The sequence below is a fragment of the Cloeon dipterum genome, chromosome 1 (genome assembly GCF_949628265.1).
Source record: "Cloeon dipterum chromosome 1, ieCloDipt1.1, whole genome shotgun sequence".
Taxonomy (NCBI): domain Eukaryota; kingdom Metazoa; phylum Arthropoda; class Insecta; order Ephemeroptera; family Baetidae; genus Cloeon; species Cloeon dipterum.
This window is the reverse complement of record NC_088786.1, coordinates 4562039-4574689: the sequence shown is the minus strand read 5'-3', so window position 1 is coordinate 4574689 and position 12651 is coordinate 4562039. Positions and strand designations below refer to the sequence as shown.

General features: G+C 40.1%; 1 protein-coding gene across 5 annotated transcripts in view; it reads left to right on the top strand.

Annotated features, from left to right (window-relative positions):
* The window catches only part of mtt (mangetout), a 237064-nt gene that overhangs the window by 69072 nt on the left and 155341 nt on the right, over nucleotides 1–12651 (top strand). For all 5 annotated transcript variants that reach the window (XM_065476639.1, XM_065476638.1, XM_065476637.1 and 2 more), the window contains one exon: nucleotides 6083–6735. In XM_065476639.1, coding sequence (XP_065332711.1) covers nucleotides 6084–6735 — 652 coding nt within the window. In that variant the 5' untranslated portion in view covers nucleotide 6083. The remainder of the gene's footprint in view (nucleotides 1–6082; nucleotides 6736–12651) is intronic.

Sequence of the window (12651 nt, the reverse complement as noted above, 5' to 3'; positions counted from 1 at the left end):
CGCTCTGTTCGTCAGACGGCTGAGTTAGACCGACCCTTCCACCTCCCAACACAGCAAGTAACTTCTGTAGTACATACGTAAATGTTTTGCTAATGTTCAAAATGTACATGATTGAATGCCGGCCTTGTGAGTTATAGTTTCAGCCCGTTTTTTTTTCATCAGAAAAAGCACGTAGGAGACGCATAAACAGCCACTACATAATATTTGCAAACGTTTTTTACCATCAGCAGTAAATGTCACAGGTTTTATATTGAAAACAACCAATTTTCCGCGGAATATTTATTTATTTTGCTGTGTAAATATGATTAAGTTTTATTTCCATGTTCCAGACACATAAATTAAAATGACGTCATACTCGAACAAACACATTTTATTTATTTATTATTATGGTAAGGTATTTAACATCGTTTATAGAATCATTAGATCATTACATAGATTAAAACTAGATTTCACAAAGGCTTGTGTGTAGGAAAAATAAGTATTTGGAAGGGAAAGTACTTATAAATAAATAGTTATATTTGTCTAATTTAATCTAAGTCAAATATCCATATCATATAATGCATAGGTCAGGTATATTTAGATGAACAAGGCATAAATAGAATAAATTATTGTAATTTGAAGATGGCACAATACACTGTGTTACGTCTATTGTTGTATCTGTTTCATCCATGCCAGAGCTGTGTAAATAATTTGGGCATAAGAAACAGATTTGGCATGTTGTCAGAAATAGGATCGTTGTTGTGCGAGCTTGACGGAGCAGCTGCCGAGACTGAGAGAGGCAGCTAGCATAGAAGTTCTAATTCACTACCCAATAAACAAAGTTAACGGCGGAGTTAAAATGAAATTTTAGAGGCACAACAGATGCAAAATATGGTAGCGTTTCGTTCTCTCACGCAGCTAAATATGAGGCAATTTATTTCTCTCTGTGCTGTTCAAATGAGAAGCGCGCCCAGACGACATAAATTAAAAACAATGAAGTGTACGCATCTCTTTTGTCTTAATTTTGATGAAAAAGTTTGACTGGCTGACGGCTTGTTAGTGCGAAAGTTGGCACAAGTGTTTATGAGGAATAAAATCGCCACTTTTTCTTGTCTAAAGTTTTCTGCTGCAATTTTCATCATCTCGCCCGGCTGGGAAAAAGCTGAATGTGAGATCATTTTATTTTTTATTTTTAGTCTCCCCCTCAAAAGAAATTAAATTGCAGAGTCAGAGCCATTGAACATTATTGCTGTCATGGCGGGAACTGATGCGGAAAATTAAAGATTAATTTTAAACCAAAGTAAAATTTCAATAAATGTTTCGTTTCTTCAAGGAAAAACACAGATGAAATGCTCTAAAAAAAGAAATAATAAAGTAAGTGAAAGGCGACAAACTTTTTCCCTCTTGTACTTACGCGGCTTCATTCAGCAGGAACCGTATCACCGACGGTGCAGGCATCGATCGGTCGTTTCAATAAAAAATCTCTGTTTCTTTCTCCTGAACAGGGGCTAACAAGGGCACAGGAAATTTAGTTGTGCGGAGAGAGGAATTTCGTTGACGAGAGTGGTGCCAAAAAGTGCGTAAAAATGAGGAAAGCCATAAATCCAGCCAATAGGGGTCGGATGTGCGCCCCAACTCAATCACACAAAAGCTGAGAGCCTATCGCCCCGAGGAACGATTTGATCCAGGGAAACAGTTTGAATAAAAGCCGAACCATCTCCAGGGCGAAAAGCAGGTCACAGGAATGCGCTGGTCAATATACCACTTTTCCCGGCCGGCGATAAATCAGAATAGCACACGGCCGCCAGTAAATATGCTTTTGTGATCGTCGTGGAAAAGTGCTGCCGTGGCCAGACGACCGTATTATATTGTTGCCCGCGATAGCCATAAATCACGTGTGTACATGTGCATCAAAAGGCTCAATCGGATGCAGCGAGGTGCAGTCGTAAAACCAAACAACACCGCCTGACGCGCAATCAAAATTGAATTCAATGCAAATTTGCATTAATAAACTTGCTTATGCAGCGCGCACAGCATTTGCACCACGCGGGTTGCATACATGCATCTGCGTTCTAATAATATTATTTATTTGTGTGGCTTTCAACATTATGAATATGAAAACAATTCTATAAACCAACACAGATTGGAGGAATATTTATATCTCTATTTAATTAAAATGAATTGATGAATTGTTAATTTTCATTTGGTGATTGGTACAACAGAATAAAGTATGTCATTTTCCAGACCAAAAGATTAGCATGCGTCCAGATAAAATTTTAAAATAAAATTATTAAAAACCTCTTAATTTATGGCTCTTAATCTCTAAAACCTACATATTTGATCTAAAAATAGAACAATCATAAAAAAATGTGTGCGTTAATCGAATGATTCTAAATTAATTAATTCAAGTTCAAAAATTTTGCTTCCTAATAACGCATGACTTTATTATCATTTATTTAACCCCTTGCACAGTATAACTTGTTTGACACACTCCCCACTCACAGCTCTCACGAGATAAAGCTCATTGGGGTGTTATGAAGGGCACACATCAACCAATCACTTAATTGCTAATCGAATAATCTACTGCGTCGAGGACATTTAACTATAGAGGAAATAGGAGTTGGCTAATTTCTCTAGTGAGTCGACAATTGCAAATTGGAGGGAGTACAAGGCACAAGAGCAGCAAGTGGCATGAGTACGAGTGACTGAACGTGGCCAGTGCACTTCATAATACACTTCAAAGAAATTACAACTTGAATGAATTACACTGAATGGATTCCCTGTTGAGTCGCCTATTATTTAGATGGCAGCCGTTGCCCTCGCAAGTGCTTCTGCGAGCCATTCTATTCGCTCTATGCCTCGCTAATTGACCACAGCGCTCAAACGACCGACTATGATGTGCACTTTGCATTATTTGTTGATCCTCTACCTTAGGGATGGGCAAAAGAAGCTCTACGCGATTATGATGGTATTTTGCAACTACGCTGAGTTTATCCGCGGTAGCGAGGAAAAAAGCCTTCTAATAAACTAAATTGAAACTTCAAATTATATATCTCGGGAACGTATTTCACGCAGTGAAAATATATGCCAGCCTATATATTGTAGATTTTTATTTAAAATTCTACAAACCTTAATATTTTAAACGATTCAGCTTTAATTTTAAATAATCTTTTGAATGCTGAATCTGAGATATATTTTTGCTCTAAATCTTTAATGTTTCAAGGCCATATTTTTTTAAAAATATTCATTATTCCTATGAAATATTTTATCATTTTAATATGAATTAAAGGTTTGTTAAAAATAAAAGAAAATTGTCTTGCAGCTCTTCATTGGAATCGAGGGGGGATGGCATCGGAAATAGCTTTCCGATGTGCTCATAGGTGATTCAATTACCACTATCCCAGTTATTGTCAGGGGATATAACCGCAATTTGTATATGAATTATGATGCATGATCTGTGGCAAGTTAATTGGTGGCCAGTGGCCACCTATGATGAACTGGCCGCTGTACCAGGATCAACCACGCTATTTCCATCTGCAATATGACGCGCGAACTCAGTTGCATCATCATTTGTTGCTTTCATTGACGCCGCCATGCTCAACAGACAGAATAATTGCCAGGTATATACACTATTTATTGATTGTCGGCAATTTTATTGCTATGAGCAAGTTCGCCATAATTAACAATGGGGTATTAGAGTTTATTGGATTAATTACGCCATTGTTGAAAATATTTTAATTATAGTTTTGATTTCTGGTCGGATTGCAAGGCAATGTCCCCACAAGATATGGCATGCTAAAGTGTATTGGGTGTGTGTAGAATAGCTTAATGGAGGTAGCATTATACAAAAATAAAGACTAAACAAACATTTCAATATGAGGCAAACTAGGGAAAATTTTCAACATCCATCATCGTACAAGCATTAATAGACTTACAACGCACTGAAGGTTTAAAGGCCCCCTTATGGTAAAAAATGTCCGTCATTTTGCACTGAAACGAACTTTTAGGACAGATTACTGAGTAATAAATCCTATTTTGTATCAAATTATTGGCGATTATCGACAGTTGAATGAGATCAAGCGTTGGCAAACTTTAAAATGATGACAAACGTTAACACCAGCGGGCCTAATTAATTAAACTAAGAAAACACATTAGGATAGGCGGTTAGAATAAAACGATGAGGAAAAAATTACGGGGTTTTGCCATACTTTGTTCCTTGCTCTCTTCTTTATTGTGCTCAGTAATGAATGCAGTTGGTTTAATCCTCAGCCAACATTGCATCGTGGATTTTTTGCTATAGATCTGCTGAGGAGTCGGCACCATTCAGGTACGGGACCTTGTGAAACATTTTTCTTTTGCCAATCACTTCTTAACCTCCCTTCTAATTAAGATTCACACCAAATCGATTAAAATATTCAGCGGCTCCAATCTAAAATTTCCTCTTTCCTTCGAATCTAAGATTGCAAGAGATAGGGCAGTTGAAAGCGTGCCTGTAAAGACGCCACTCGGATTACATCGGAGTCACTCCATTATATTTTTGGTTTCGGAAGAACCCTGTTTTTCGTATGTAAGGTATTCGGTATTTATTATTATGCGTTTTGAAGGAAGAGGTTCTGGTGTGTTGAAAGGATAGACATGTCACAAGTTCATGGCTTCAATATAAGACACAATTTCCCCTTTTTGCGGAATAATGTAGCATTTACATTCGCAATTCAACAACGCTCATATGAAATTGACGACAAACACACGAGACGCAGATATTGCAGGCTGTGTACAGTACACGCGGCAAGCAATGCAAAGTGATTCGTCGCGAGTGCATAAAAGTGCAGGTTTGTGGCTGGTGTGCGATATTACGAAGCAATAAAAGAGGTAGCGCGGGCAGCAAATGTGCTGCCAGAGCAGTAATACACGCGCGTGGTCTGAGGTGCAATAAAACCTAGACCAGCAGCCATTATGTAAAAGGTGTCAAGAGATGGATTGCGCACTCTAGCTGCACTTAATCCCGCGCTTCCGTGCGCATTTACTTCTTTGAAAATTATATTCTGCAGACGATGAGCGCATACCTGTCGTGCAGGTTGAGCACAAAATAGCTCCTTATTGCAAAAGTATGCGCCGACGTCGCCAGGCAATAAATTCTAACTCGCACCCCAGCGACTATTTGCAATTTTGCGCCGCGCTGCTGCTGTTTTTCCACTGCCTCTTCGCCTCCAATTCCTCTTCTGCCTCCGTGATAAATTTTCAATAAAATGGCGTTTGGAATTGAAAGCATCCAACCCACACAAGAGTTCACCAAGGGAATTATTAATCAACGACTCCTGCTATGCAAACTCTGGGTTTCATATGTGTTACGATTTCATGGAATTCCAATAAAATGGATGTGCGTTCAATACAAAGTGGTTGAACGGCTTGTTCCTTGAATGTTACGCTATATTGAAAGCAGCTCTCGGAGCTAACTTTAAATTACCTGACAAATTAATTTTCATCAGATATTACACAGTTTGAGATATATATATTAAATTTGAAAGTCATTGAGAAAAGACATCACCTGCAGAATTTTCAAAATCAAAATCATATACAAATCCTACGGTTAGCATTTTTAATTACATTGAGTTTTCCGGAAACTACAAAGCAGATTAATTTATATCCAGCAGAAGAATTCGGAGGAAAAATTAATTCGAAGGCAAAATCAACAGCACTGCCTTTAACACCATTACGCATGCATCAATGAACTTTCCACGAGAGAACGTTTTATTTAAACACGCATTTATAATTTAACAAATGTCCCAGCAACTCATTGTCATTCCTCTCTTTTGACGCACAATAACGCAACGCACGCGAACAAAAAATGTGTGACGTGGTGCACGTATTCTGCCTCTTTTGTCACCCGGAATTAAATTATATTAAATTAGCAACGTTTGTATTTCAAGCACAAAAACGAATGGTGACATTGTAAAAACGGAATGTTTATTTAAACTACTTTTCAGCCTGCATAAATAGGACAATGTCAAATTTAATTTAAATTAATTAAAACCAACAGTTGTACATTTTTGCTGTGTTTCTCTGCTCACAGAATATACATACAACCGACATTATTGTGTTTCAGGATGGTGAGAATGCTTACGCCTTTGATACTGCTGCTCTTGGCCGTCCACCCCGGCACCCCCCAGCATTCGCCGGGCACCACGCACCCTCCGACGACAGAAACCGTTTCCTTATCAAGTGCATCATCCCCGTCCCCCAGCACCACCACAGCACCGTCCCCCTCATCAACACCGGCTGGATCAACGCCCTCAGTGCTATCTTCGAGTCCGTCGCCCCTGAGACCCGCGGATGCGACCCCGACGGCCTCGGTCCTAACCCTCACCCCCACGACGCCCACCCTGCGGCTGCTGTCGTCGTCTCCAGCCCCAAACTCCACCTTGCTGCGCTCGGAGCGGCCGAAAAGCCCGACCGTGGCCTCGGCTGTGGTGGTCGACGAGGTGGAAGGCGCCGTGTGGCCCGTGAAGCGCGAGGCCGTCGTCGAGGGCGACCTGGTGCTCGGCGGCCTCATGATGGTGCACGAGCGCGAGGACTCGATCACCTGCGGGCCCATCATGCCCCAGGGCGGCGTGCAGGCCCTCGAGGCCATGCTCTACACCGTCGACCGCGTCAACGAGGATAGGGACTTTCTGCCGGGCTTCACGCTGGGCGCCTACGTGTTGGACGACTGCGATAAGGACACCTACGGCCTCGAGATGGCTGTGGATTTCATCAAGGGTGAGTACAAAATGGTTTCAGTCGCTCCACTTTGCGGCCGAGGGTGCTTGACCCCGTTTTAGTGCAACGTGTCACAAAAGTAGACGGAAATATATAGCCGACCGGCACGCTGAAGCATCATATAATGTACGTTGGTAACGAGCCAAACGAAACGTGGAATTAATCGGAATTTTAGACAAGATCTCAGTCGGGGCCAATAGAAAATTCAATTTTAATCAAGCCCGTTTTCATTTCCCCCGAACTTTGCTGCTTTTGTTTTGAAACAATTTTATTTAATGAAAACTTAACTTTTATAACTTAAACGAACAGGTAAAATGGCACATTGTTAGCAAACAGTTTAGCGGTAGTCAGCAGGCTCTCAGACAAAAGCCGCTTGAGTGACTCTTCAATCAGGCAGGAAAAGTGATTATACATTAAAAGTTAGACCTGAGTGCGAGTGCGCCTTGCACGCAAGTGAGAAACTGGTGATGCATAGAAAAAAAGCTCAGCCTCCCTCATCGCAGCCAGCAACTTGAACTCTTACAAAATACGTACTTTACGCACGAGTGTGAAATGAAAACAAAACTATATTGTGTTGGAACATTGTGCCCGTAACGATAAAGCTATACTTACTCAGAACTCAGATACACCTACAGAGGGCACGAAATAGTCAATAACTAAGTAGGAACGCCTAAGCAGATTATTTTTCACTCCTTTCTCGCTTAATGCTGTATCTTTATTTGTTTATTTGTCAACAATCATAGAAAAATAAATTTGACATGGTTATCAGTGCTAATTTCATCGCAGTAAATTATGATTGTCACAGAAAGACACATAATTAGCATAAGCATTAGTCAGCATTGGTCAGCACGCTAACAAGCAAACTACATTACGTCAAGTCTGCACTCAGTAGCGCGATGTTAGTGACAGTGACATTATATCTTGCCGTTTGTCAGCCAGTCATTCTACAAATCCAATCGCTCAGCCGAATTAGCCGTCCTGTGGCGACAAAGCCGTGTGCAGAGACAAAGGTCCATTAATCATTCTCAGCGAGGGAGAACATATAGTTAATTTTGAGTGATTAATTCCTTTCCGGGACGAATTTAATCTGCTCGTTGGTCCCTGTCTTCAATGGCCGGCTCACGATGTATCTTGTTTAGATGGTAATTCGAGTACAGGAATTACTTTGGTGCTTGAATAATGCTGCCTGAGCGACCGCTTCATCACTTCATCCATTTGCATGGGATAAAAGGGTTTTTTGGCGGATACAATACATTTTCCTGCACGTTGGAATGCCTTGCTTTGTGCATTATTTACATTTCCGTTCGTTGTCAGCGCTTATTTTCAATATGTGGATCTTTTCGTTCAAGATTTATTTGCTCTCATTTTCAAGAGGACTGCTGCCCAAATAACTAAACCTTAAGAAAATTGGGAGGAGGAACTTTGTATTAAATTAAAATAAAATACAAACATGTCAACAATCCGATTTGTTTGCTCAATTTGTAAAAATCCTCCTCGATACCTTGAGGAGAGATTACACGGAATAAATAAATGTATTCTAAAAAATGTCATCAACAGATTCTGCATTTTCTATTTTATTTAAAATAAAATTTGATGAAATCGTTTATTTGGCAAAAACTGCGAGAGCTGGGCGTTCCACCGTTTACACAATACGCTCGAACAAATTGAGTGACCAAAATGGATAATTTTCAAAAGTATTTCCCGGCCAAAATTTGCAGGCTGGCTTTACTCAATGTGGGCACCCATCATATTTCGATTTCACGGAGTTTTGGCCACTCAAAACATTGCTCACAAAGCATGAATTTTCCATTTCAGAGAGTAATCCCCGGAAAACCTTTTTTTAAGTCCACAACTAAAGCTTTTTGTTTTCATATGTTCACACCTGTCGTAGTCCTGCGGGAACATCTTTTCCATTCCGTTTCTGCGTTGAAAACATGTACAGTACCCACGTTTTTGTGTGGCTTAGCCTTTGTCATTTGTTGTTTTAGAAACGAAACCGGGCATATTTTTCGCTCCCCTTGTCTCTTTATTCTAACTTTTGTTTACTTGCTGACCTGAAACCACGAAAATATTCAAATGAAAGTTGCAAAGGAACATTTCACCAAAGAAGCTTTTACGAATGAGCCATTCAAAATGCTTGGAACGGTAGAGAAGAAAGCTTTTCACAGGCTTCACTCATAACACTTTTTATATCAAAATTTTTTTACTAGCACGTTATATTTTTACATGTTTTCTGATGAATGCATGGTATAGCTGGCGTACAGCCGTGAGTGAAATTAACAAATATTTTGGATTTCTTAGAAAATTTGCCAAGAAATTTAAATTGTTCCTTTAGAGAAAATTTATGCTCACGATCAGCAATTGCAGTCATTTGTCACGGCGGAAGAGGTGAAAATCCTCAGCAGCCAACTGTATTGAGTTGCAGTTAAAATATATCTGGTGAATGCTGAGGGGTTGAACCAGTGCTGGATATTTATTTACCGTTATATTAGAAGCTGCCCATACTGGTTAAAAATCAAATAAAGTAAAGGCAAAAAAAACTAGCATATTCTGTAGTTTATAGTCATTTCAAATGTAAGGAGGAGAGCAAATCAATTTTAAAACGAGGAGCCGACAGCACGACATAAAATCTGGTGGCAGAACTACCGCACGCGGCAAGATGTACATGCGTGGCTGCAAATCACATTTGGGTGGCAGGTGTCAGCGCCAATTGAAATTCCACTCGCGTGTTTAATAAAACTTTTGCACAGGCCGGCGTATAAAAAAGCACTAAATTGGGCGTCAGAGTGGAGTTGAGCAAAGCTTAAAAACAAATTGCTATGCGTAGTGTCGACGACGGCCAACCAGCGAGCGGCAGCGGAGGCATTTTTGCGGTGTCGCAACCTTCTGAAAGGAATACGGTATGAAACGCACGCGTCCGCCATAAAAGGCAATTGCACAACTCGGCTGATTTGGAGTTAGTGCCGGTGCCGGCGCTCCGTCACAATGCTCAGGTCCCCCTTATACGAACGTGAGTGCAATTGCCTGCGGGCAAGGCAAACGAACGCAGCAGGTGTTTCTCGCCGACCCTTGCACCCAGCTCACACGACTTGTGATTGCTTACGTTTTCGCGTTAGGTGTGCGAGAGGGTCGTTCGCCGTTCGCCGGCCCCGGCCGGGGCAACTGTTGCGCAAAATGAGTCGGAAACTGGCTTTCGCACAAGGACAATGAATATTTCACAAGCTGTGGTAAATCCGTGTAGACTGGCTTGAGAAAACTTTCTTTGCTTTGTTTGTGCCATTTATTCGCAGTTCGCTGCAAGCAACGCCTCTCGTTGAGTGTAATTTGAAAACGTGATTTCCACCAGACCTTCTATGAAGTTCGTTCAGAGCATTAAGCGCTTCTAATCCCAATCCCTTCGATGCGAGTTAAAGCCTTCAGCAAATAAGTATATATCCGTATTTCCCTGCTCGCAAGCAACAAAGAGATTTTCACTATCGATTTTAAGGACAGGGAAGATTCATCCGTTCATCATCATCATCATCATCGAAATGGCTCTCATGCATTGTGCATGTGACGACTCTTTAATTAAGAGCTCCGTGACACGTGATTGCTATTTAAGCCTGGAAAACTTTTTTGCTCACTTTGAAGGGAAATTACAAAGGAAAATAGAGCTTGGATATTCATGAGAGATGCTTAATTAACAGCTGTGATGGTGGTGCTGGTCCGCTAGAAAATTTATGCAACAAAATTATACCGTTAATTTAAATATAACATTGTGTTAAGTGAATTCTGAGATTTCAATTCTTGAAAACGATATGTATTAAAAACGAATTATATTTATCCACGAAAATGTATTCATTTTAATCCCAAGATGACGATGTATTAGATGAAAAATCGAATTTATAGGGATTAATCTCGTATGTTTCTTGAAGAACAACGTTTATATAAAATAGCGGTACTGTTTTGTCTTCGAAAGACAATCTAACAATTCAATACCACAGCAACAAAATTACGGGCGGGCGCAAAGCAATGCGTTTTTTATTCTTATACACTGGTAAAACTTTGATTTCTGTTTTTATTCTGAATGATTAAAAGTCACGATTAAAGAGAGATTAATTACATAACTTTTTCACCTGCGTTCATTGTTCTCCTGATTAAAATCCAGAAAATAATTACATTTTATAGTTCAAGAATTTTTAAGAATTCATGAAATGTTTTAAAAGTGTCGTGATGATCCCCTACAAATCAAAATGTGACTTCTGGTCCCATTTGTAAGCTTGTCAAAGTCTAAAGAGTTCTTCAATTTCATTTTCGGTCCGAATCACACGTATGCAAGAACAGATTTTCCCTCTGGCTTTTATTTTGAAGAGCTTGCGCATTTCATGGGTTTTCAGGGATCGTTTTGCGATAGTTAATTTATACGTGGTTAAATGAAACTCAGGCAATTATTTTATGGTAATATTGCAAATAGGAAAAATTATTTATCATCCAATTTACTGGTTATCTTTGAAGCTGCACCCTGCCGGCTTTCTGCACACTTGCTGAGGCGTGCAGTGCTCCAGGACTCCATCTGCCGCGCGGGTTGCAAACTCACAACTTCCAGGGGTAGATTTCTCGTCCGCGAGCTGGCGGTAATTTCCCCAAGCAGTGCACACATGGCGTTAGTATTTCTACAGTCCGTTTCCTTTCGCAGCTGTTGCTGCCAGACTAAATTTTGTATTTATTTAATCGAAATGAAATAATTGTTTTTCGTCATGAAAATGAAACTAACAAATCAGTAGGAGGCGGTACGAGTTTTGATTCGGTTAAGAAATATTAAAAATAATTTAAATAAAATGTAAGCACTTTTAATGTCACAATAAATGATTTTTCCATTTCTTATTTAGTTACAAAGCATTTTGTGACTTAGATGATGGTAAAAATTAACATTCCATGGCGTAAATTACAACACGCACCAAGTGTATCAGAGTGCTGAAACAATACAGCAGAAAAGAGCTGGATAATAAATTACTTTGAAATTTGAAATTCTGTCAAAAGCTATTTGCGTTCATTGAAGTATGCTAAAAGATTTCGATTGGTTTTAGCTGTGCAAAATTTGATCGTTTCATATGCTTCAGAAAGGCTTGCAAAAATCACTATCCAACAAATCATTAACCCCTTGCTATAATGAGATTTGATTTATAATCATAATTTTGATATTTATGTATTTTATTGTATATGGCATGAGCAAGAATAAACAAGACTAATAATAATAGTGTGTAAACATTGATTCAAGCCACCCAATCACACGAGTTACTACGAAATCAACTACGACTTCATGGATTCATTGAAACCATTCAATTTTAACGTCACGACCCTTTGCTATACAGCTCCTTCGTTTTACAATCATCACGAACAGTTGATAGAATTTGAAGTGTGAACTTGCAATTAATTGCAAACGCTTGAGTCTTACGAGTTCAGTGAGCCAAATGCATTATACTTCATTGCAATGATCGACTGCTGATTGCGAGCACTCGCAAAGCCCAAAGGAGGCAGTGTTCTGCACAGCAGCAATCCGGTGCATGCAGGTCACAGGGAAAAACAGAACGCTTTGTTCGCCCAAGCACATGCGAGTGGAAAGAGGCTGTTCACTGAATAGGCCCCTTTTTGTCGCTCGGATTACCTTCGCAATTTGCCTTTACGACGCGCCGAGATGCAAACAAGGCTGCGAGAAAAAACGGTCTCTCGCTACAGCGGTGGTTGCCTCCCTTGTTGTTAAATCGCGACCGCTCGGGGCCGCGTAATAAAGAACCCCAAGAAGTGCATTGGGGAATCCACTTCGCTCTCCGCGCGAGGAAAGTGTCGTGGAAATGGATTATAAGCGTGCTGCGGATTTATAAAGATGCGGTTTTTTACTCGATATGCACTTGCTAGGAAATGGAAGGACGGTGTTGC